The 27,163-nt window shown below is 41.0% G+C and overlaps 1 protein-coding gene across 4 annotated transcripts in view; it reads right to left on the bottom strand.

The window, feature by feature from the left end:
* Window positions 1-27,163, bottom strand: part of FNDC3B (fibronectin type III domain containing 3B) — a 191,468-nt gene that overhangs the window by 141,291 nt on the left and 23,014 nt on the right. For 2 of the 4 annotated variants that reach the window (XM_027685560.1, XM_027685563.1), the window contains exons 2-3: window positions 12,342-12,480; window positions 4,377-4,452 (exon numbers count right to left, since the gene is read on the bottom strand). In XM_027685560.1, the coding sequence (XP_027541361.1) occupies window positions 4,377-4,452; window positions 12,342-12,452 (187 nt within the window). In that variant the 5' untranslated portion in view covers window positions 12,453-12,480. Of the gene's footprint in view, window positions 1-4,376; window positions 4,453-12,341; window positions 12,481-17,372; window positions 17,448-24,724; window positions 24,779-27,163 lie in introns of those variants that run through there. The other 2 variants (XM_027685562.1, XM_027685561.1) reach the window with 2 other exon arrangements.

The following is a 27,163-nucleotide window of genomic DNA, read 5'->3' on the forward strand; positions in this document are numbered from 1 at the left end:
TAAATCACAAAAGCCAGTTTAATGCACAGCCTTGTTTACCCTGTGCAAGGGTGAATTTCCCCTGTTCAAGGCCAGAACTAAAGCATATTTTTTTCCCATTAGTATATATGTTTTCTTTTCACACGAATTTTGTGCTTCACCATCCCAAACCTTGTGCTGGCATACTGAACAGAGGCTAGAGGTGAGTTTCAAGAGAGTATTTCCAGCAGCATGGGTTAGGCAGAATATACCAGGAATTCCAATTTTTATTCTGTCAGCTGCTTTTCTGCTACCTATTCTTCCACCCTTGTTACAGGCTTTTTGCAGCTTTACATATATACAGAAAATTACAGAGCAGAAAACTCAGTTTGGTTGGTTTGTGGCAGAAAATGAGACCCCAGCTTGAGGACCATTTAGATGGATGGCAACAAAAAGCACATTTAGCAATAATTGAGCAATTCTGTGTGATCAATGGATAGAAGCTTCACGCAGTCTGCATACTCTGTATGTATGTATTTCCAACGTGTGGGTGACAAGCAAGGTCAAGTGGCACCAGAATAATCATTCTGTCCATATTATTCATAGCACAGTGGGTACGACAGCTTGGCATTATTGCCTTTCAGGATGAAAAAGCTCTGAACAGATTCTCAAGTACAGCTTCACTGCCCCAAACTATGCACAAACTGTCCATGTGTAAAGTGTGAATGACAATTCTCAGGCAGCAACAGAAGTTCCTACCAAAGATCTTAAGATAATGGCTAAAAACATCACTCTTCAATCAGTCAGTAGGGAAAGGGGAATTTCCTGAACATGTCATATTCACCCGGGATCTATTTATTCTGAAATTCAGAAAGCAGAATACTTTTTTTTCTTTAAATACAGGGAGTTGTTTCAGTTCCATTCTGCAGTTGATCAGATCCATATTCTCACCCCTTCCCATATTTCATTTAGTGTGGTTTTACCCCAAAGCACTAGCTAGCAGCAATCTTTCATATAAAGGAAGTAGAAGGTCCACAGTTAATAGTCGAGCAAAGAAATGGGTGAGGATATGCCTTGCCCTTGTCCTTTTCTTGCAGAGCTAGCAACAGTCAAGACCCGAGTTTGTGAAAAATTAAGTGGAAAAATGTGAAAAGGAAATGAAGTATTTAAAGTATTGACGCATTTATGAAGTATTTATTATCTGTCAAAACTTTATATAAAGAGCAGCTCTTAAAATACTGATGATACAGCACATAAAGCCGTTTCATCTCTCAAAGATACTGAACTGAGATCCTAAATCAGCCTGCCCTGAACCACCCACAGAGGCACAGCTCTGCAGTCAGAGCCCAGAGCTCAGTCTGGGTGGTTGGCAGCACAGGGCGGGCAGGGCTTCCCTCCCCTGCTCCCCAGGGATACTGGGAGTCCCAGAGGAAGTACACTAATACTTTGTCATTAACACACACTCATGGCTTAAAAGGAACAAAGGCTGGTCGTGTAATCGCACACAAATAAAGGATGTGCTTTATGTTTCTGCTCTGTAACACAGCCCAGGTGGCCAGCCCCAACATCCAGCAACCACTCAGGTGTTTCACAGCCCAGCACGTGCCTCCTGCCCGCACAGGCAGTGCCAGGCCCCGGGCTTCTACTTGATTCAGCTTCCAGCAACTATTAAAAAATTAATCTCAATTAATCCCCAACATTCCCCTTCTTTACTCCTTTATTTGGCTGTTGTTACAAAGGCTACAAAAGTCACATACCACAGCATCTCTTTTATCACGTGGGACGGTGGAGGCAAACCCTGAGGAAGTCAGCTGACAACACATGTCCTGGTGAGAGCACCTGGAACTGCTCAGACACTTCCTTAAATAACCTGATGTGGGGATTGTGCACTCAAGGTCTTGATTTTTTCAAAAGACCAGGCTTATTGTATTTTTTTTTTTTACTTATTTTCTCTTTAGGTCTGTCCTCTCAAGGAAACCACAGACCCTCTCCATGCCCACTGACCAACTGAGCTTTCTCCCAGCCACTGTTGTTTCCAAGAGCTGTTTAATCCAGCCCGACACAGTGACCTGTGGGACTTGTAAATCAGCATCTTAAACAAGTCACCTCCAGCTACAAGCAAATAGAAAACAGGAATGGAGAGAGCACTTGCTGTAACACATTGCACCTTCAATTACCAGTACACACTTTTTCCAGTTTTATAGTATTTAGGGGGTAGTTTCTCAGGAGTATTTTTATTTTTGAAGTTTCCACTTATTATGTTACTGGTGCAACCCTGAGGAACTGGAAAAAGTTTTTGTATTAAGGATTTCTTAATACAAAACAGAGACATTCAGATGTGCATCTATGCTTTCTGATTTAAAACAGTGATTACTCAATTAGTGGCTAATTACACTTCAGGGTGTTTAAAACAGAGGATATTCCACAGAGGTTTTCCTAAAGCAAGTACCTTTCTTCCAACTTTGAGAAGACAAATGAAGATACAATAAGATTTCTTTTTCTCTGTTGTTTTTGCTTCAGTCCTCTAAAGCACAGCATCACCACCCATCCCCATATACACCACAGCTGTGGAGCCAAACAGGGTCCTGGACACCAAGGAGTGGCTCAGAGGACTTCCAGAACAGGCTCCAGGGGCACAACCTGAAGATTTCATGCTTCTCAAGAAGTCATATGTAAAAAAATGCTAAAGAAATTACTTTACATAAGCAAAATTAGCTGTCCCTGCAGAACGGTCACAAGCCAAAGGGAAGAGCAGCTTTCGTATATCCTGAAGAATTTAGTGTAACCATGCCACAACATCTCAAGTTTTCATTAACAGTGTTCACTCCCTGAACTCAAGAGAATCACCCAATTTGTAATAAAGCAGCCCTTCATACTGTGAATATTTACAAGCACATCTTATGTCATAACTCTGAATGCGTGGCAGTAAGGAAAAAGCGAGTATCAGCCGTTCCACAGGGAGCCACCAGCTCACAGGCACTGCCCAAAAAGAGACTTTCATGCTGCCTTAACATAGTGCTAAAACTGTTCTGTATCTTGCTAGTCATAGTGCACTGGGGGAGCAAGGGAAAATGCATCATTATTGTCTGAGTGCTGCCCTACATATAGGGAATACATTAACCTTTAAACATACAAAATACTCTGTCACGGGAAAGAAAAAAGACACTAAGTTTTGTGGAGCAAGGGGGTGTGTAATATCCAAAACCACTGCACACAAAATAAGCCTTTTATAATGAGCACAGGAAAAATAGAACTGTCACAAATCCCAATCTTAGTATATTTGCTGGCTGATTACAGCCTCTTCTGCAATAGATCACTATTACCACTATTTAAATTCCAGACTGCACTGTGAAAACAGCTTTACCAAAATAAAAATTAAAAAAATACACAAAACAAACAAACAAACAAACAAAACCAAAAAAAACCAAACAAAAAAACCACCCAACAGGAATACAGTCAGGTGCTCTTCTGTGTTTGAAGCATGTACTTATTTCAGGAATAAACATATTTTACAATAAAGTAGGATTTGAAGCTTTAGCAGGTAAAGGCTATCAAGAATTTTCAGACTGAACCTAAAGGGTTTGTACAAATAAACATGTGTACTTTGGTGGTCAATACTGCAGCTCTAGCAAAAAAAAGGAGACTATTTTATGTTACAAATTCTAAATCAATTTTATGAAAGACTGCTGATGAGTAGCAAACAAGCCCCATTGGCACAAACATGTTAGATTACTGGGAATACAGAACCAGGAGGTTTCAAGTTGCATTCATTTAAATACACTGTCTGAACACCACTTTGAGCAAGAGCAAAATTATAAATAAATGCTGTCATAATTATATTTGTAATGGAAATCTTTAATGTACTAAGCCAGAATAAAGCATTCATTTCAAATAAAAGGAGTAGCCAACTTTATTCCTCTGTTAATTGCCACATGGACCAATTTCTTACCACACAGCATGTTGGCTATAAATCTCAACAAGCAGCTTTAAATTGCTGTTATTATTGCTCATCAAGACCAAATAATCCTGGATGGTGTTCAGGGAAGCTTCTGTAAGGTCTATCTCAAACATCTATTAATTCATCATTTCCATGGGGATGGAACTTCAAGCAACAACCACCCACTCCTCCACTTTCTAAGTGGGAGGGGGCACAGAAAAGATGCAAAGAGACTGCAAAATAGGACTGATAAATAACTGACAAATAAATTCTAGAGAAATCTCCTAGACTTCCAAGAAAGTCATGACTCATTCTGAGATACTAAACTCCTAGAATACATAGAGCAGCCACATCTGCAATTTCTCATTCCTAAGTGCTTCAGTATATTTTCAGAACTGCATATCCTATTTTTGGGGAGATGACAGAGTAGTATTCCATAATGCAAGCAATGCTCATCCATGTGTTCATGTTATCCTCTTACCTTGGATGCACTGGAGGGTTCCATCCTCAGCCCTTATTGTAAAGGTTTCACCTGGATTAACTTGAACGAAAAAGACCTGCAGAAAGAAGGAAAAAAAACACCACATTTGTTTCACTGTGATCTTCAAAAATAAATTTTCCCCAACACAAGTATATTATCCTCTCTCTGGAAGAGGCTTAGACTGAACAGACTGGGACACTACATCTTCGGGTACCAGCAGGGTCCAAGAGCAGGTAGAGATTTGAAGTCCACCTACTTGTCTACGTTTCAAGAGCTGAAATAAAGATGTAACTTGGTAGTGCACAGGTGGGAATTATGGCTTTGGGATCCACACCAAACTCTTGAGAATGTGTTTAACTTGGCCAAATGCTGATAGCTAAGGACATAAATCTTCAGATCATTGGCACCTGAGAGCCAAGAGCACACGTAACAAACTTAAGGCAGCACCAACCCATGCTGGGATTTCAAGTTCACAGGAATAGAAGTTTCTTGCCGTGTAAGGGAAGTTGATCTGTTACATTTTTTTAAATTTATCCTTCAGTCTTACACACAGCAGATCTCAGTATAAGCAAAATCCATAGGCACACACACAGTTCAACAGCTGCATGCAGAACCAGCAATGAACTATTTATGTATTAACAAATATAATATTTTTTAAATAATAAAAAAAATCACCTCTGTCTCCCATTGCTGAATTCTGCAGATGATGGGAATAGTACAAACACCAGGAAGCACCAAAATATGTCCCAGTTCAGGGTATGTTATACACATCTTTATTCATTTTCCAGTGTCTGAAATGATGGATTTAAAACTTTTTATTTATATTTCTTTCTTTAATGGACAGTTTCACTGGGAACTAGTGACCATTTATCCCTCTTGCTGTTTATGAAACTGTTACTAAAATACTTTAAACACACTTCTGCTAACTGTGCACTGTCAGAAGTTCAATCAAGATATAAATTAAGTTTTCACTTTATACCAAGATTAACCTAATTTTTTTATTTTTGGTGAAACCTTACTCTCCAAATTTAGGTCTGGTCTTTATATTCTGGGACATCTGCATGCAGAATTTAATCATTTTATCTGAAAAGACAGAATTTGAATTCACGTTGTGTTTCTGAATTCCTTAAGCCAGATAATTATTACCTAAATGACCTTTTGAATTACAGTAATCCTACAGAAACCCATTATTCCAGCAACAATTTTAAGGCACAAGCTGGAAATCAGAGAAATGACATATGAAAGCCATTATGCTGTCTGCAACTATCACTTCTCAGGGAGCTCTGATCAGGGTGGATCTGATCCAGCATACAGAGCACAATAAATGGTTCAGAAAAGATAAGAGGCACAAAGCCATTCCATCCCTAATCTCCAAACAATCGACATTTAAGTGACAGCATTTAAGTGCTCTTTTGGTATGAATAGGCATGAATTATCCACAACAGGACATGGGCATCAGGTCAAAAGAAGCACAGAGCAAAGCAATGTCATCCAGCTTAAAAAAAACCCAAAACAACCAACAAGCCAGAAACCATAACACAAAGAAGCAAAGAATTATAAAAATATTCCATCAGCTTATTTGCATTAGACGTGTAAACCAACACCTCTAAAGCTGGTTATTTACTAACACATTTGATTAATATAAATCAGAAGACCTCGCACACCCTCACATCTTTGGAAGAGCTTGGTCCAGCTCCTCAAAACACAGACTCTAACCAGACTGAGGCCTCCTGCATGAAAAGCTCCACCTTTTTGCTAAAACAGAGAGCTGAGTTTAACAGCAGATACAAGACTGACAGGGAGAGAGGGACTCCTCTGACTACACAACCCTATCACAGAGTTACCAGAAGGGATTGATTTACAAATTCCTGTCCAAGGAGTCCATCACCAGCCCAAGTGTCCACATTAGCAGGCCTGCAACTGTCCTTTAAAAATAACTCCTTGTATTTCCACATTAAAAAAAGATTATATACCCAATAACAGCTGTTGCTTATGATAGTCAAAATGAAGTCGCATTATCCTTGCCTAATTCACACACTTTTTTAAAACAAACAAGTTGTTCCAGCAACAAATGAGTTTCCTGTAGGGCAGCAGCCACACAGCTTCATCCTCCCCATCACGAGCCCATGGGCAGAGCCTGGGACTTATATATAGTAGCTTCTATTAAAATGTTATAGATATGGAAATAACTCCTTATTGACAGATGCTCAAATTAGCCACCTTTGGAGCAGAAGAAAACATTTACAGGCTGTTGCTGGGGGAAAGCAGCCATATCAAGAGCAAACAGGAATAGCCGACGTGTGACTGATGTGGGTCAACACTGGAACAAGGGCTGGGCACAGGGGACAGTCAGCACACGAGCACATGTAACTGAAGTGGACTCACACCCAGGAGCAGTGATCAGGTTCCTCAGGCAAGATCCTCCACTTGCCTTGCACTGCAGGCAGACCCTTCCATCAGGCTGCAACCCAGCCCCAGCTTCTCCTTTCCCAAAGCTGGGGAATAACCCATCCCATCACCCAACCCCCTCTGCACTCACCCCGTGCTGCACATGACCCCAAGAGATTGCAACTGCAGGGCACCGACCATACAGAGCTGAAGCCAAACCATAAAACCAGCACATACTGAGTATTATATGTTGGCCATCTTCCAGCCAACTCCCCCAATTTGTCCCAGTTTCCTGGGACAAATAATGTCCAGGCACACTGCAATTTCTTCTGTTTATACACCCTAAGTATATAAAACTAATTCCGAGATTTACTTTTCCCCACGTCCTCATAAACAACAAAACCATATTCTGCAGCCTGAAACGCAGCTTTTCTCTTCCCTTTCACACGAGAGGTCTTCATGAGAACGCCTTGCCTCTAAAGCTTTTAATTAAAAATCCGAGGAAAGCAATAAAAAAGTGTAAAGATAACGTCTTCATTTTAATGAAAACAAACCCAGATGAACTTTAATTGCCCTACGGCTCTTTCAATATTCATCATCCTGAGTATGCACATTTATGAGATGGCAACAGAGGAGAGAGAACTCGAAGAGCCACTTGGAGCCCACAGTGCTGGTCAGCAGCATCTCGAGGGTGGGGTCTGACATCCGAGGTCACTCCAGCCCAGCTTCAGTCCTTGGCCTCCTCCCATCCAAAAAATCAGAGCTTGTGACAGCTGCAAGCAGGGCGTCAGCAGCACAGTCCCAAAGGCTTTTTCTTTTCCCTATAAAGTACTTGGATGTTTAATTTAACAGTTTAATCCACCCCGTGCTGAAGCCCAGCCTTACCTGCTGCACCCTCAGAGAAAGCTTATTATCTCCATAATGCACTTCCTGCTTTTATTTTGCATTTCAGTATGTCATTACATTTTATCGAAAGCCATGTTTGTTGAGTGATGAATGTTTCTAAGTTGCATAGTTACTATAAATATTTATAATCCCACACAGTACATCCAGTCTAAGTTTTCATGACAAGGCAAGCACATGTCACTCGTGTCCCTCTTGTTCCCACTGTCTGCCTCTCGTGCCTACTGGGAGCTGGGAAAGAGACTAACAAACCTGCCCACAAAGCTAACACAGGCTTAAAGCTCAGGTTCAGGAATATATAAACTGAAAGAGAGCAGGTTAAAATTAGATATTAGGAAGAAATTCTTCACTGTGAGGGTAGTGAGGCACTGGAACACATTGCTCAAAGATGTTGTGGATGCCTCATCCTTGAGTGTTCAAGGCCAGGTTGGACGAGGCATGGATCAACCTGGTCTAGTGGAAGGTGGCTAGAATGAGATGAGCTTTAAAAAGGTCCCTTCCAACCCAAACAATTCTGTGATTCTATGATATAAAATTTATATATACTGTGGATAAACAGCCTAACACAAAGACAGAAATGTTACCTGATAAGGACCAAGGGCATATGCTATTATCTACTTTTTTATATCCTGTTGGTTTACTTATGTGTACTTTAGGTACACAGAAGAAAACTCACTCTCAAGTCAGGCCATCACCTCCCAGCTGCTTTGTGGGCCCTCACCTGTGAGCACAGGTGAGCCAGCAAGTAGGACAACATTCACCTGCCTCCATGTGATGCAATACAGTCTCCATATAATATATTTCCCCTTCATGAGAAGGGCCATGACCATAGAATTTTCCTTGCTATGGTCAAACAGCCCCTTGCACTGCTGTGGCTTATTAAAACCCTCCCTTAAGCATTTTCCATGTGGTGAATTTTCCCTTCCCTGTTTAGATATATCATGCTTCATACAACTGGGGAGCATGGCATCATAGGCACCCCCTGGGATCCAGCCACAGGTTCCTCACAAACACTTTAAATCATAAGAATTTACTGTATTTACAATTTCTACAGTGCAAATCTTTTGGAATACATTGAATCTTTGGGGAAAAGAAGAAACCAAACAACTCAACACCAAAAAATGAAACAGTCGCTTGGATTTGTATTCTGTACTGTATTCTACTTAAAAAAAACTGTGTCCCAGATCCCAGTGAATTTCCAGGTCCATTCCACAGGAAGGTCCAAAGAATACTGGGTGCAATACTCTTCTTAGTAACACAGTTCTCTCCTCAGCCACATGGGAGTGGAAAGAGTAAATACTTTCAGCCTCTCTTCAGTGAGAAAAAAATCAGGGAACACACTACATCTTAAAAAATAAAACAGTGACTTTTGAAAACTAATGAAACAGTGTTTCATTAAAAACTAATAACAGCTTTCTGGGTTCAATCTTTTTTTTGATAGGACAAAAAACAGAGGCATGAAAAGAGGCATGAAGCAATTCAGTCAGTTTACCTTGAGTGCTCTTGATAGCAAAGCCCACAAGTGACAGACTCTGAACCTCCTAATTTATGACACATTAAACACATGCCAAACAAGCAGTATAAATAAAACAAATATATAATTCAAGAAACCCTGAAGAAGTATCTGTACATTTTGGCAGGAAGTTCATTCACTCAGCTCAGATGCTGTGGTACAGTTCAAACACTTGCAAGGTGCACAGAGTTGTGCTACAGGGAAGTACCAAATCCTGTTCCTGATTCAGACTGACTCTTGTCTCCCTCTTTTAAAGCATGTGACCCCAAAAGACGAGAACAAGCACATCCAGCACTATGCACAGTGCCTGAACTCCAGCCAAATGGTGAAAACACAGGGTTGGTAAACACACCTTTACAAAGATCAGGCAAGCAGAAAACTTGCTACACCTTTGCAGGCACAGTGAGTAAACCCAGCTGAAATAAAACTTCACACATTATGTCTCCCAACATTCTGTACAGATGTGCTGTAGCACAGCTAGCTGCCCCTCCACTTTTTACTAAAACCATTTTAGAGCTTGCAGTGGAGTACCTGCAGGAAAGCATTGAAATTCTTGGACCAAAAGGTTAATTATCGCTCCCTGAATCCCCAAAGGAGTTACAAGTGGATTAAAAGCAGAAACAGAGTAAGCAGCAGCTCTGGAAGGGACATGAAAGCATTAAATACAGTCAGCAGTAGGGGAAATAAAGTGTGGGAAACTGAAAAAAAAAAAAGTTAGTGCTAAAAATGCCATTTTGGGTAGTCTAGGGAAGAGGGATAACTGTCAAGCAGGCAGAGACATTCCTTGCCCTGCCCTATACAGCTCTGCAGCACTTACCCTCAGGAAGATAGAGCAAATGAACATTCCCATGCAACTGCCTTACACTGCAGGACTGTTCACTGGCAGAATTGCCTTTTGCATCCCTCTCCAGCTGGCTGCTGGCAAAGCCAAGGTGTTTCACCAGCTCCAGTCTTTCTTCTACATATTTAAGAATGGGTCTTTTGAGAAAGGGCTTTTCTCTGGAGCTCAGCATTTCCAGGCACAGCTCACAGCACAGCTCTATCGTGCTGGCACAGCTGAGGCTCCACAAATCCAGTAACACATAAGGGTGAGCAACAGCAAGTGCACCCAGAGCATCCCATCAGAGCCTCCATTCTGTCAGCTCCAAGGCACGAGGCACTGATCTCCCTGCTGGCCACACTGCAGCCTGGAAAACTCCACATGCCTCATCTCCCATCAGCTCAGCTGTGGTGCTTTCTCACCACCAGCTTCTAATAGAGACTGTAATTACACCCTGTAAAAGCACGTGTCCTCCTAAAACTAGCACCTCTTTATGGAGTAAGATAAACCATCTTTCTAAGGAAGTCATTCCTATGCAAGTCTATCCTGAAGGCTGTTCCTGCCTTGCAAGTGATTAAGATAAATCTCTTTCAAACACTTAACATTCACTTCTACTTCATAATAAATCATGTTAAGAACATTTAACATAGTTCCATTTGCAAGATCAAAGCATTTATTCCAATTTAATTCCATTTTAGAACTGTACTTTTAAAAAGCAAAGACATCAACTAAAGCTTCAGGAATAAGATGAAAATGATAAAGCACAAAGGCAGTTAAGCTTTGCAACTGATGAGGGCACAGCCAGACTGGAGGCCAAAAAAGTCTCACTGGAAAATTGGTATTCCAGCTACAAGCACTTAAAAGATAAGGAGATGAGGTCGAAAAGCATCATCCAGCAAACATTTAAGCAGAAGAAGGACCTGGCCCAGAACTGTTGTGCTGAGTCACGTTCGCACAGCACAGCAAAAGCAAGCAGCAATGTGCTTCCAGTGCACCAGCAGTTCTTTTTACTGCAAAACATTAGCTGAGAAACTACTTTAAAGGCAACAGAGGCATCTGCCAAGCAAGGCTGCTGAATCATCAAGGATGGGGAAACTGAAAGACTGGGCTTAGAGCCCCATCTCAAAGGAGGGCTCAGAACACTTCACTTATTCTTTCTGTAATACAGAAGGACCTACAGGACAGTCTGACCTGATAAATGGTTTCCAGCAAGGAGGAAAGCATGTATTTAAAGAACAATTATCCTATCCAGTATCAATAAGATTGTTCTTTCACTTAAGCATATTAATATTAGACTTGATAAATACAACCATTAAAACCTTTCTTTACTGTTTTTTCAAGGCAAAGCACACTGTGTAGAAATTACTCTTAAAAAAAAAAAATCACAGCAATGAAAATCTACATCATAATCAGAATCCAGATAACCAAACAGCCTTCGAAGCTTACAAGGAAAGTGTAAATTATTCTTCCTCTTGAGGTTGCTCTAGCTCAAAATGCAGCTTGGAAGGAGAATGAGAAGTAAGACAATGACATTTTATATTGATTCGAGAAGGACAGTTTGCTTCTACCTTCATCAAAATACTTTGCTGAAATGTCTCACATCAGGAGGGAACCAAATTGAGTAACACAGAAAAACTGCTAGGATAGATGTTCTACAAAGAGAAACCTTAACCCCAATGACATATTTGCAAAGCTACCACCTATCAGCTTGAACCTCCAGGCTGTAACCCAGCATGAGGGCATCATTATGGTCCTATGATCATTCTACCAACTTCCGATCGAGCTTATTAGAGAATATCTCCCAGAAAAAAATTAAAGCAACTGTAAACTTACCTTCCTTCAAAAACCCACTCAAAATTCACGTCTGCTTCTTATAATGAAGCACAGGGTAGTACACAGGCCTGCTGGGATCAGCACATTCAGGTAAGCCAAGAATAGCAGACATCGCTGCTATTCTCCATTTCTTTCCTGCTTCCCTTTTTTCCAATCTCAGCATTTTTAAGATCTTAAAATCTCATCACAGATACTGTGAGATGCCTGGACAAGCGTTAGCACAAGCAAATCATAAGACTAACTTTCTGCAAAGCCCGCAAATGTGCGGCACTTACAGACATTATTTCAATCCCATTATTTTTACTTCAACGAACACACATGCAAATAAACACAATCAATTTAATGGTCCATTTCAAGCATTGTTTTTAACATCTCAGAATTCTGGTGTCCCAGGAAATACTGTGCCCTCCCTAGTGCTAAGGAAAGCCATCTCCCCAAGTTTAAAAAATCCCTTGTTGGCCCACAAATAGTTCATTTACAGCAGCCAGCTTCTGCCTAGCTCACTGACCTGCTGTGATGCATCCCCATTCACGATGTGAGGCATCATGGCCACCTCCCCGTTCAGCAACGGCGGCAGCTCCAGCGGGATTTGGTCGGTCATCATCATTGTGACGTACATTCATGGAGAATTTTCCTCAACGGACTTCCTGCAAGGAAAAAAAAAACCCAGCAGTTAAAGACCCTGAAAAAAAAAAAACAAAAAACCACTTGCATTTTAGGAGGTCGTTTTGCCCATCAAGCAACTTAAGCAGGACCCCTTGTTTTGTCTCAGGATGGCACACGGGAACTCAAGGCTCTGAACAGTGGTGGATCGAAAGCACAAAAAGTCAAACTTCCATGCAAGACTTTCAAAAACCAACTAGCCAGAATTCCACTCTTTCCCACGATTATAATCCTCAGCCCTCACCACTGAAACAGGCAAGTTCTGAGACACTTTGAGAGAGTTTTGCTGTCCTTCTAAAAACCAGCATCCTGCTTGCTACCACAGCTCTCAGAACTAAGTCACTCACATGGTTAAGATGTTACAGCAGTTTCACTCAATAGCCACACTTCAAAGCCAAACACCTTCATTTTCTTTCTAGGGCCTTGTAAAGAGCATGAACTGCCACTGCAACACAAAAAGCAGACACCTGACTTGCATTTAATCATGATCCAAAGGATTAAGGTTTCTGCTGGAGCAGGAGGGACAGCACATCCCCGTGCTCTGAACACCCCATGCTAGACAGAGAACAACAGAAAATGACGATCTCACTTAAGGATTTGTGAAAAATCACACATCACTTCCAGCACACCCTCCCCCTTCCCAGCTAACTGATGTGATATGTGAGCATCACTAAAACCACAAGAAGCTGCCTTGTAAAAACAAGTCTTAATTCAGCATTAAGGGTACCATCATGCTGGTTTACAGGGCAATAATCCAGCTCTAGTGAATAAAATGGATGATCTCATCACATAGTTTATCTAGACTTCTGCACAAGAACTAAGCAAAGCACCCTCACGTGTCCAGTGCTGAGCAGGCAGACTCCTTAGCACCCCTCATGCCAGAGAATCCCAAAGTCCTCCTGAGTAATTTCATATACATCCCAAATTCGAGTTAGAAAAATAATGTGCTGTGACTTAGGTGGCAGGTGACAGTCAGGTATTCAGCTGGCACAAGACCAACAGAGTACAGAGAGGGGATCTTTTGCCAAAGAGCAACAGGGAAATCCCAGCTCATAAGAAAAGTGTTGTGGGAGCCATAAACCAGGAATATAATTCATTTGCTCCAGAGGGCATGAAGGACTGAGCCAACCTCACCAGGGTTGGAGCATGTGGTTCCACAGACAGCATCCTGCAAACCTTACATCCCTGTACCTGCTCAGCACCCAGGTGCTGCCAGGCTTTAAATTTATATTTTTTAAAATTTTTTAGTTTAATGACTAAATTGATAGTTGAGTTGAAATAAACTGTCTTCATTTTCATCAACCACTTCCAGAGCTCACTGCAATCCCATTAACTGCACAACCACTTAACAATCAGAAACATCAGCCTGACCAGGAGATGCTCCTCCAGCTCCTGAAAAGGACCTCTCGTGTGATTTAAAAGTGACAGCAGTGCCCACATGGACTGAATCACATCTATCCTTTCATTGTTATCACACGGGCCCCTCCACATCTAAGTAGAACCAGAAGACTAAAAGTGCATTTGTTTCTCAGAAGATAAGCAAACCTGGCCCTGTCACCTGCAGCCACACAGCTCGAGACCAGCATTTTAATTTAGTACCAAATTTAGAACAACTCTCACAGCTCTTTCTGGTGGTTTTATTTGTATGAAAATACCACTTTTCTAATCATCACTTCACCGAGACATAAACAAAGGCAATGTATTATTATCCACCCTTAAACTAAATCCCTCCTTTTATCTAAGACTCAGTTACAGGACAGAAGTTCAATATGCTTGAGACACAGTTGTTAAAGAACACAATGTTCATAGGAGCTATTTTAAACACATATGGAGCAGACCCCTCTCCTCCAAATAAGTGACACGTTCATCTGAAATGAAAGCCCAGATTTTAAAGCCCCAGCTTTAACAGAGTTTAAGCATCACACTGATGCTATTTTCTTGAGGAAAAAAAAAAAAAAGCAAGCCAGACTGTAGCTTGAAGCTACATATTTTCCTAGTAATATTTCCATTCCAGGCACAACAACCAATATGTTGACATTTATTTGCGACATGTCATTATTTAAAGTTTTACAGCTGCATTCCTTTTGCTTTATTAATGGTTTGTCACTACAGCCGTGTCTACACTTGCCTCACTTGAAAGGGAAAAAAAATAAGGAAAATAAATAAAAGGGCTTCCTGTATTTGTCAGGTCTGGTATGACCCCACCAGAGACGATGCCAGCAGCAGCACTGGCTAAAAGGCACAGCTGGCCACTGGTAGGGTTTTTTGCAGTATTTCACTGCAGGCAGACTTAGGTGAGACAAGGTTAAGACATCTGCTGTGAGACTGGCAGACTTCACTCCAAAGCCAAACCCTTTGGAAACAGGGCTCACACCACATACTTTTTGAGCTTATTTGCTCATCCATCCTACTTAAAACAGATTTATTAGCCTTGCTTTCACACCCCTCCAAAACCTAGCGTTCCTGTACCTCAGCGGATGCAAAGTTGATTAATACAAAGAAGGTGAGGTCTGAACACAAGCAGTTTCTTTTTCCTGCAAATTCAGAACATCGACGGAAGAAAACACCAGACAAGGACTCAAAGAACCAGGTCACATTCCAGGATATGAGAACTCTTCCTTAGCTAAAATATGAACTGCCAAATACTAACCCACAGATTTTTTTTCAGGTACTAACTCAAATTTGGGGTTTTGTCTAGAAAGCTGACTATATTTAAATTTTAAAAGAGATATTTCCTGTACGTCTACATTCCCTAGGTTTGGCTGGGACGCGCCACAGCAACGCCAGCGTGGAGCAAGAGGCTTCATCTCCTTCTCTAGTTACCTCCAGGAATATGGAAATCACAGTTTCCCGTATTGCTGTAGAGCTAGAAAGAAATAACCATCCAAGTTTGATGTCTCTGTCCCCAAAATCAAACTTGAAAATCATTTGATGTTTGCAAGTCACCGTTGCGAACTTGATTTTGAATTCAGTACTGCAGCCTTCTGCTGATCCCTGAGATGACTCTGTTTCCTTGAATTAATTCAATATGTGAATTAGTAATACATAAATTAGTTGCACATGGCACTGGAGAGAAAACTAAAAACACACAGAGGAACAAAGTGTAACTATCTAAAACCCCACGTCCATGTATGGTCAATTAACATGACCTAATAGGTTATGTCAGAGTTCTCCTGAAATTCCAAAAGCAGTGTGAACCACATCAAGATACTCAATTCTACTTTTCCTAGAAGGTTTTACCCATGCTATTAATAGGGCTAAAAGCCAAGAACATTTTTCTTCTGTGATTTTCTTCCTACCTTCTGTCTTTTACAATACCAAAGAACCTCTTCCAGCCATGGCACACTAACTCAGAGAACCTGGCAGAAGCAAGAGGAGTTCTGAATATTCAATCTTGTGACCACTCTCTGCAAAGGCTCAATTTTTATTTCCCTGCAGCAGACCATTAAGAGGTACTGAACAAAGTGTTCTGCTTTTTTATCACAATCATCTGGAATTACAAAAGTCGTACCACAACAAGGACAGACAGCTTTCCAATGCTGAGTAGAGCCACATACCCTGGTTTATTTAATATGCAACAAAAATTCAGTGCTAAACACACATTTCATTCATGCAGTGCTTGCTTATATGTATTCTATCTAATTAGCAAAGAACACACCACATGAAGAGTAAGAACTCCCCATTCAATCCTAGTGTTACTAGAGGAAAGATTTGAAATGCACACAGTATAAACTAAAAAAGAATTTTCTCTTTCCAGTCAAAAAAAAACCCAAAAAACATTCTTACCACCTCAGCATGATGAAGTTCATAGACAGTGCACACACAGGGTTACACAGTCTAACATAAGATCCTTTCTACCATTACATACATTTATATTAAAAAGTATGTACTGTATGAGCCCCTTTGATCTCGTGCACAGTGGTTGATGCACTGACCAGAGCCGTAATCCAACCCAGCAGGAACTTCCTTGGTACTTTACAACCATGGGAAAAGCCAGTTCAGGTGTGACATGAAAAACCAACTGCACTTCACTGACCCTCAAACACTCGTGTTGTTATAACTGGGACAAAAAAATAGGAGTTCCTAAAAATGGTTTTGCCAGGGTTAAAAAACATGTATGGAATCACAGGTCCCACCTGGCACCAAACATGGCTTTAAAAACACAGACCCCAAAACCAGGGAAGACTCAAATATTTCTAGAAGAAAACTCACTTTGGAAAAGAAAGAATATACAATGAGAAATACAATGAGAATTTTAAAAATCCTTTAGTATTCACCCGCAGCACATGTTAGTCTGCCATAAAGAAAAATAATCTTGAAACCATCTGTTATTTTACAGGAGTTTGTATGTGCTATGGAAGAACTGTTATCAAAGTCTAGTATGTCAAATCATGTCACTGCTGGTTATTATACAGCTGAAGAAATGGGTGCTTTTTCAGGGATATTTTGAACAAATCTTTTGAGTAAGACAGAAAAATAACCAGGAAAAAACTGCTAGTATGTACAGATGGCGTATAAATATAAACATATTTGTATACACACACTCAAACACTGAGGATTCAATATGGGTCTATGACCCACCGGGAAGGCTCCAAACGAGCAGTGCTTCCTCTGCACGTTCCTCTTTATGTTGGTGTTTGTGTGCAAGAGATAAGAGAGCTCACACACTGCCCCGTTTGCTCATTGCATTTTGTACAGCACACGTTGAAGTTTTAAGATTTAATTAAAACATACATAACAATTATATTTTCACTGAAAAGCAGAGCAGTAAATAGAGCTGCTTTCAAGAGACTCCTGCCATGGCTTGCCACTCCAATTCAAAGAGGAGTGGTAATAATTGTTCATGTAGAAAAGCCTCTTGAGACATGAGCAGTACCTGGAGGTATGTGCACAGATGGTTGGTCAAGGCACAAACAGTCTGGAATTTGTCTTGTCTGCTGTGCCTTCATTAGTTTAGTTAAATCACATCCGTCTGAAGAGCGACTGAAACCTGAACACATTCTTTCCCTGTTTAATTGCAAACACGGTAGATTAGTTTGGAAGCATCCAAACAGATGGGCTTCTTCATAACAATTTTGAAGAAATACATGCAATTCTAAAAATCTGTTATGACAAAAGAAAACAGATTAGAGGGAACACATACCCACAAAGCCACTGGCATTTTATGCGAGGTAGTGAAATGCCTGCTGCTTGCTCTCTGTGCCATTTCAGACACAAGGACACCAAGAGTCGGATCCTATCTCCAGCAAGCTGAAAAGCATAAACATCCTCTCAAAACTTGACCACTGTAATTAATCAGTGGGTTTATTCCCCTCTAGTTTATTTTAAATAACGACACATTTCAAGGTCCATGGTACATTCCATCTCTGAAAACAGAATTACCAGCAGTATTCACAATACTATACAGGATCAAGGAAAGCTAGCCTTGTTTTTCCCTCACAATGGTGTGAGATTCCCAAGGCAGCAATCCAGAGGGTAATGATATGATGATTTTCAGTAGTTTGCATTTATTTGACCTCAAGTTTTCCAGGCTTGAAACTCCATCATCACAAACAACAGCAGTTTTGCAACATAACCAGCTGCATGCCCCTCATAGGAAATGTTTGTCATTTAGGAACAGAAAAACTGCTAAGAATTGGTTCCTAGCCTAACCTTAGGAAGAAATGGAATAACCAAGTAACTTCAAACACGTACCAGAAACAAGCATCAGGAATGGGGAGATCAGGTCAAACAGCATCATGCAGGAGTGTCTTATTTCACAAGGCAAGTACAACTAATCAACAGATAATAGCTCTGATGAAATACTGGAATAAAGCAAGCTGGCACACAAAGGAGTCTTTTACCAAAGGAAAACTTTGCCCCACTAGCGGTTTTTCCCCTGGTTTTCCAGAGGGAAATCTTGTGAAAACTCGTGTAGGAAAAGCCAACCCACCCTCCTCCCACCCCACCCACGGCTGGGGTGTGCACGTGCCTGAAGGCAGTCAGACTTGTGTGAAAACCTAATGGAACTAGATTTAAGGGAATAAAACAGGGGTGAAACAGATCTCTAAAATTCTTATTAGGCTTATATTAGCTACGGCTGAGCAGAAAGCCACAGGCAGAAGAGCTAATCCAATGGTTCCACTGCACTCTCACTTCTGCAAATAGTATTAGAGCAGGAAATTCATCTGCTGCTCAAAATCAATTCTAAAACATGCAAACAACACCACAGCTACAGCCTGCACCGCTGGCAGGAGAGCAAGCTGCACAGAGAGACAACTTGGATACAACTCACTCTCACCATTTGGGTCTTCTGTGCTTTTTGTTCAATCTGAATGTTAAGTTAATAATTTTTGCTATTTATATTCCTTTCCTTCTTCTTTGTTCTCACACCTTTCTTTCCTCACCTTCCTCCATATTAATCATAATGGATAAAGGAGACTCACGAGGGATGTAGTTGCAAAAATAGAGAAGTTTTTTCAGGCACGCAGCTCTCACACAATTTCATAGCACTTCTTCCAAGCAGCCAAAGGCTGAGGTTAACTCTTCTTAAACAATGGTGGCCAATTATTTTTCCCATTATTTTTAGTGTTGTCCTTTCTGGCACAAGTTGCTTTAAATAGCAACTACTTCAAAATTCTTTAGTTTTTTTACAGAAGTTACTTTATGCACTTCCAAAAATACAAGCAGCAATTAAACATTTCAAACTAATTTGTTCTTCCTTGTCCACCCTCAGAGACATTGGAGTTAGAGTGTTCTGGATGCTGATGAATTGCCAGCTGTACAACACACCATCAACTGCACTCACAATCTCTGTACTTTTCTAGAAGACCACAATCCACATCAAACAGGATGAACATGAAGCAGGAAGATATTTAAATTAAATATTAAAAAGAAATCCGTCCCTGAGAGGGTGATGAGGCCCTGGCACAGGTTGCTCAAAGAAGCTGTGGCTGCTCCATTCCTGGAAGTGCCCAAGCCCAAGTTGGATGGGGCTTGGAGCAACCTGGTCTAGCAGAAGGTGTCCCTGCCCATGGCAGGGGGTGGGAATGAGATAAGCTTTAAGGTTGACCCTCTGATTCTGTGATGACATCATCCTCTCCAGCAGGAAACACAAAGCTCTCCCAGCTGTGGTCCCCCACATGCCAAGGACACAAGTGGAGGATGACAGTGCCCCGACAGCCCCCATCCCACAGACAAACTGGTCCCCTAAAGGCAAAGAGCCATTCTGTGCAACAGAGACAACACTGCACACTTTGTAACTACACCATCACCCTTTTAGGGTGCTCTACACTCTGTATTGGCTCTGACAAAAGCAATTTGCAAACGAAATTCACAACACCAGCTTAAACAGATTGGAATAACCGGCACTTTGCTTGAAACAATTTGTGTGAGAACAACACCTTTCCATCCAGACCTACACCTGTCGTCAGTTTGGGCCCTGATCCTGTAAACATTTGCACCAGGGTACCTCTTTATGCTCTCTTAATAGTTTTAATATGTACTGAACTCCCCCAGCCCAGAGCTGCAACCACATGTATGTGCCCAAGGACATGGGCAAAACCCCTACCCAAACAGAAGTTCTTGCACAAAGGTGCAGGTCAGATAAGGCACAGGAATGCTTCATCTGTTTGCTTTCTCCCTCCATTTAATAGCCAGAGTATTAATCATGGTTCCAGGCTGATAAGCACAGCATTTGTCGATAAATAGCCTCCCCTTCAACTCTGCTCTCTCAAATAATCATCTCTCTGCAATAATATCACAAAGACCTTGGTTATCTCTTCTGCAGTTCCTGTGGAGTGAGGAACCTACTGGAATCAATGGGGTGGGGATTATTTATTCTTTTTACCACTAATTAAACCACCAAAAAAAAAAAAAAAAGAGAGGCTATCTATGCTATCGATCTGCAGCGCTTGAAAAGCAGGCATACCAAACTCCATCCCCAACCAGGTCTCAGCACACCTTTGTGCAGCACAAACTCCTGTTGTCGCCATTCACCGCTAACCTGACTCCGGGCTGACGCTGCGCTGACAAAGTGGCTCATTGTGTTATTGTGGGAAAGCGCTTCGGAGAGATCTCCCATTCAGCCCCGGGATTCAAGAACAGGCATTCACACGGAGCGGCCGCTGCCAGGGAGCACCTCTGGATGGCCGCCGGAGAAGTTTCTCATGTAGGAGGAAAGTTGAGACCACCGTTATCATTGTGCTCGCGGGATCCAAGTGCTTGAACTGCATTATTAACAAGGAAACCAACCCAAAACCCGCTGCCCAAACCCCATCACTCCAGAACTTTTCAGCATCAGGAGGAAGAGTTAAAAGTTTTGTTACACCATCCATCGCTTTCACAGAACATTAAAGACTCCTAGAAATTTTACTTTACTTTTCTGAACTACTTCAAGAAAATTAAGACTACCTATGAAGGCTTCTCTTAATTGGAGATAGGCAGGAATTTATACTAAAAAAAAAAAAAAAAAGGCCCATAACCCACCAACAAAAAAGAAACCACACACACAAAAATCAAATCATTGTTCCATACAACTATTGAGTAATTTTCATATCCAGGACCTTACAAGAAAGAAGCCTCTCCTACTCCAGGTATCCGATTTTTATCTCCAATGATAATAAAGCATCAAGGAATCAAAAACACTGAATCTTTAAACACAGAGTACTAAGGGGGAGTTGTTTTCTTTAAGGTGGGAAGACAAAGGGTCTCTATCTAGGCAGAAAATACTGTGCTGAATATGCCACCTGCTGCAGCTATAAAGCTCAAGTTATCTATTAAATGGTTTAAAAGGGAAAACCTTTGGGGTTTGTTATCTGTCTGAAGTGGGGCACAGTTTGTAACACAGACTGAAGGAGAAATGAAGTTCTCTTGATACAGCAGGGGCAGTCCAGTGAGGTCACCAGCACTCAGGTGATCTGTATGCAATTTAATTCTGAATCCTCACCCTTCTCAGCTAATTCCCACTCTCTGCCAAATCATTCAGGCAATGGAAAGATGAAAATTATTCTCAATAAAAATAAATTGGTATTGTGCTTTGATAATCATAAACACGGTGAAGTACTGGACAGCTTGTATTTAGGAACTGGGAAACCAACAGCACTGAAAACTACACCAAGCCCAGCAGTGCTGGTTGAAAGGCAGTCTCATGGCATGGTGCCAGGGGGATGGATGCTCTTCGCACCCCGGGTGCAATCAAGAGGCAGCAGCCCCAATCTTACTAGTTATAGGAGTTACTCATTACTAAGTTACAAGTCTTTCTTAATTAAAATTTCCTAATATTTCACTTATTGACTCTGATACTAGCACTTTCAGGTAAGGGCAGTACTGCAAGATTATTAACACCTTATACTAATTACTTTTCACATAAGGAAGAACTTTTGAAGATCAGTGAGAATGTTCCTAAATCCTAGAATAAGCAATGCATACCTTCCAGTTGCAGCCCATTGCTAGAAACCCAGGCTCCTCTGGGAATAATCCCTGAAAGAGTGAATCCAAAGGCAACTTATTGTTCCTGGTTTTTTAATGAAAAAATATCATCTAAAATATCCTATTAGTGTTTTTCTCCTGTTTTGAAGCTAAGACAGCTTGTTGTTACTATAAGCTTAGGCTGATAGGTAGGAAAATAAGATAAAAAAGGAGAAGGAATTGCAAGAAAACAATTTGTTACTCTATGTCTGGAGATGGATACCTAGAGTTTGTTTCCTAAAAACTTGGAGGACACAGATGTGACCATCTAAGCCTACAGAGATTCCCTTTAAGACAAAACAGTTAGTATTAACCTGTAGGCTCCCATTAAAAATTAATCTTGAGGGAAGGCAGCTCAGGTGGTCTATGGGACACAGACACCCATGACTGCAGTGATGGGGGCAACACCCTGTGTGTTGGAGACCAGCCCACATGCCCTGGGTGGCCCACACAACTCTGCAGAAAGGAAAATTTTAAAGAATAATTAAAGGGCTTCAAATAAAGCTATAGAGAGACAAGAGGCACGTATATGTAAGACAATAATAAGAACCAAAAGTTGAAGTAGGTAAATTCCTGCACAAGCTGCAGTTTTTTAATGCAAACACTATTTAATCAAAAAGAGGGCAGTCATGCTTCTTTATGTTTCCCTATTGATACAAGAACATACAGCTCCAATGAAGCCAATTAAACCCCTGAAACTCAAGTTAACTTTCCACATCCTTTAAATGACACAATTCCAGTCAAGCAAAAAAACTTAAACAGACAAGTAGCAGAAAGCAAACCAACCTTCAAGCTTCATGTCACATGTACCTGAAGTTACATTTTCCCTTGTTACACTTGGAGAAATTCATTTCCATAGCTGCATACCAAACATCAGAAGTGCAGGAGTCTATTCAAATACACTCAAGAAATCCAATGAAAGGAAGAATCATAGAATCATTCAGGTTGCAAAAGACCTTCAAGACCACTGAATCCAACTGTCACCCCAGTGCTGCCAACTTCACCACTAAACCATGTCCCCAGGTGCCACATCTAAACATCTTTTAAATCCCTCCAGGGATGGTGACTCTACCCCTTCCCTGGACAGCCTTTTTCAAGTTGTACTCCGTAGAGGTGAACCATGAGAAGGTTGGTCTTACCAAACACCAGTGGGGTTTTTGATCAAAAGAATAAAAGTTCCTGACTTAAGACAAATGCGCTTTAATTTCTGCCTTGTGAGATACCAGAGTTCGTCCCTCCCTCTCCCTGGCTCTGCAACAGCATCCCCAGCCCCACGGATACAACACACTATTCCAGAAGAACAGCAGGGAACCATAAACTTCCTGGCTCGTCTGTTGCTGGAGGCTTGTTGCTGTCAAACCCCACACTGAGAGCCCTTCCAGCCCAAATCACTAACAAGAGTTAGTGTTTGCCCTGGGACTGTTTCATACCACACCTACCAACATGTGGCCATGACAAACAGGGACAAACAGGGACACATCCTGCATGGCAAAGGCACATGGAAGTCAGAGTGGAACTCAGGACCACAGACTCCATCCAAAACACCTCTTTCCTTTCTCTGCTCCACTGATTTTCAGAAGATAAGTTTAATTTGTTTCCTATGTTGGCATAAACAGCCTGTTTACTACTTATGAACACAGGGCAGATCCATTGTACAAACCTCAGAGTAGACTAGGAGCAATAAAATTATCAGTAACAAAGCAAAGCTTATCTTTGGGTCCTAAACAAAACCTCTTTGACAGTAATAAATCTCTAGCAACAACCATTCACAGGATTTCAGCTTTCTGGAAAGAAATTCTTAAAAAAACAAACAAACAAGAAACCCATGCTCTCCCATAAATATTTCATTTATAATTCTAGCTAGAATTCAAAAATTAAAGTATTTCGGAAAGGCAGAGAAAAAACTAGCTTTGCATCCTAAAACATGCAAACCTGAATTTCAAGAAATGGACTTTGATTTGGTAGGCATATTAGGGTGGGGGAAAATTACCTTAACAGCAAGCGGTTTCAGAGGGTTGGGGAGAAGGTACAAATACACAGTTCACCCACAGAATTCCAATAAACAGGTGAGAACAAAATATGCAAGTCCTTCAAATATAAGAAAATCCACCTCATAACTCAACTGGAGGAAAGCCAGTGAGAAAAAGACTGAACCTACAAGAAAGGTTAATTCTCTAGGGATGTTTCCTACAGTGTCTTTCATAAATATAAAGCACTTCACCACATGTCCTGACAGTCCAGCTTTTCCTGGACATGCATCTCACTTTGCTTACTGCAGGAGAAATTCACAGAAATCCTGATGGAGCAAAGAATGATAGACTAAGTTTAAGTCAAATATACAAACATAATATATATGCCTGTAAATAAATTTTAAAAATTCAGTGTGAGTTGACAGCAGCTTCTCTTTGACAGTGGAGGCAGAAACATGGGAATATCAGCAAACCCAGGAGTTTGCCTGCAGGGTCTGATGGTTGTAGCACAGGACTCAAGCAAGGAAAAAGCTTTCCCAGTCAAATTTAGTTGTGCTCAATTTTACCTGAATAATATAACTGACACATGACCCAGCAAGATTTTACTCCCAGGGAGCTCTATCGAGGCACACTTACTCTGTGTGAGTAAGCTGGAACACCCAGGCACTATCAATCACCAAAAGTACAGCACAACCTCCATTCTTTAATATTTACATTCTGACCCACTTCAGTCACATTTTGGCAGCACAGAGCCCACAGAGATACCCACCTTAACAGTACCATACACAGGTAATCAGTGGCAAAGACCTACCCATTAACACCAGTTGTTCATTCCAGCAAAAGGCTTCACAGGTCCCAGAGATTCAAGCAGGTTGCATTTGTTCCCCAATTTCTAAGGGGAGGATGCATATTTTCCATCACTTGACATGCTAATATATGGTTAAAAATTAAGTAAATCTAAGTGATATTATTCTCTACCTACACTACAGCATATTCCTCTTGGCGCAGGGGAGGAAGATAACATGTCCATGCAACAATCTTAATAAATGCTCTCAATAGTAATGGACCTGTGTAGTAAAAAGCGCTCCCACTCTCTCTCATGTGAACATATTCCTCCTCCCACTTCTCTCTCTAGTCCCTAGTCCCAGGTTGGTACAGAAAGACAGCCTGGGTGTTCAGAGTAGGTTTAACCTGCTGATGAGAACGTGAGCAATGGTTTGTGCTGCAGAGAAACCTCTCAATACCAAACAGCTGTTCAGTAGCTCATCCTCCTCCTGATGCTCACTGAGGAAATTCCCTCATCCTTTACGAATTTTGACTAATTTTTTCCAGTGCCCCAGATGAAATCTCAACCATAAGATTTTTCTCTAATCTTTTTCTGTGTTCCTGGACATTGCTGCATCAAGCTTTGTTATGAATAATCTAAATCACAGATCGCCCCTCGCCATCCCGTAGGTGACAGAGATACCTCACACTTCATAAAGCCACTGCTTAGAGCACAACATACATAAATCAGTGCTACAGCTCCACACTAACTCATCATCATTGTCCACTACGGTTTTAAATACTCAGAAATTAGTACTATGAAATTCAGCACCATTACAAGTCACTTCACCCTCAGCGTCCTCTCTCTTCAAGGAAGTGCAGAACTAGATTTATTATTATTTCCATCAGAAGCTCAACCTGCTAAAACTTTTGTCTTCAAATTTGAAGCTGAAAAGACTGATTTTCCTTCTCATCCATATACATTAATGGTACAGAAATCTCAGCTGAGTACTTGGTCAGAAGTAACAGTTTAGATATTCATTCTCACCTAAACTGGGCAGATTATAACATGTTTATTATTAAGATTATAATAACATCAAGGTACATTAGTATTTAAGGTTTTTTTTGAACACTTCTTGAATTGGTAAAATTAAGCAAAGTCACTTTGTTAATGGTAATTTACTTCTTGTGACAAACACTAGTGGGCTGAGCCTCCTACTTGTTATATAGGGACAGTACTTGGGCAAATAATAAACAAAGTGGTCCTATAATCACCAACTGCATTCTGCTTACTGCATGAATGCTCGAGCATCACTGGGTTGTAAAAGGATTAAGAATTCCTGAAGATTAACAGAAACTGACAAAAAATGTAGAAATGTGGTGGTATCTAACATCACAGCTACACAGCTGGTAAGCCAACAGGGCTTTTAGACCATCTAACAGACTGGAAACTCACTCTCAGAAGTCACTATTCCCTCTCTAGGAAGGAACACTGGGAAAACACAAGATTTAGTGCAGTTAAACATTATACACCAGCTGTCAGATCTGTAAGTGATACTGTAACAGGGATCTACATTTGTCATCAAGTTACTTAGTCACTGGCAGTAATGCAGAACTAGAGCCAGTGAGCTCCCCATCCCAAATATAAATAGCTATGGCAGACAACGGGATAAAGGCTTTATTTTAGACTTGTATGTTAAATAAAACACAGTAAGACACAAGGTAGAGGTCAAAGAGATTTTTTAAAACATATTCAAGAAAACTAATCAGTAGCAAGAAGACAAGAACACATAGAACAGGTGTATAGAACTCACTGCTGGATCCAAATAAATCATTTCAAGGTATGCCAGTGACCCCAAAACCAAAACGAGGAGGGTTCTCTTTAGTACAATAGTGTCAGGCCACTGTTCATCAGTACCATAAATCTGGTAACTATTTTTGAAGCTTCCCTTGGCAGCTTTATCTCCTGTAGGCTCCATTCAGGGTCCAACTCTTCCCATATCTAATCACAGAGGTTTGACATCACCCCGCAAATCATGAGATATGTACGTATACACACATATATACACACCTATCCACATCATGGGTATAAATACCTTCATTTATCTTAAGACCCTTGGAATGCTTAAGCCATGTTCAGAAATAAGCAAGTTCAAAAGAATTACTAAAGTGGTCAAGAGAAAAAAATCTCAAGTTTTCCCTCTCTTTTTCCTGCATTTAACCTGCTACAAAAAATCCTGTGGGGCTGACAGTGTGTCCTTGAGCCTTGACTCCCAGCAAGCCAAAGCCTTACACACACTCGCTCAAGAGAGCGGCGTTCCGGGGAGCGCAGCTCCTGCCACTGGCACATACCAGAGATTCCAGATCATTTTTGCACCACGACTAAAATGTTCTCATCAACTTGGATTTCTGTTATAACGTGTTACTCCAGCCTCAAGAAGTGCAGTCTCAGCGTGGTGAGTTCAGTGTTCTTTAAGGAAGCCTT

This window comes from Neopelma chrysocephalum, unplaced genomic scaffold (assembly GCF_003984885.1).
Source record: "Neopelma chrysocephalum unplaced genomic scaffold, ASM398488v2 Primary Assembly neopelma1_69, whole genome shotgun sequence".
Lineage (NCBI taxonomy): Eukaryota > Metazoa > Chordata > Aves > Passeriformes > Pipridae > Neopelma > Neopelma chrysocephalum.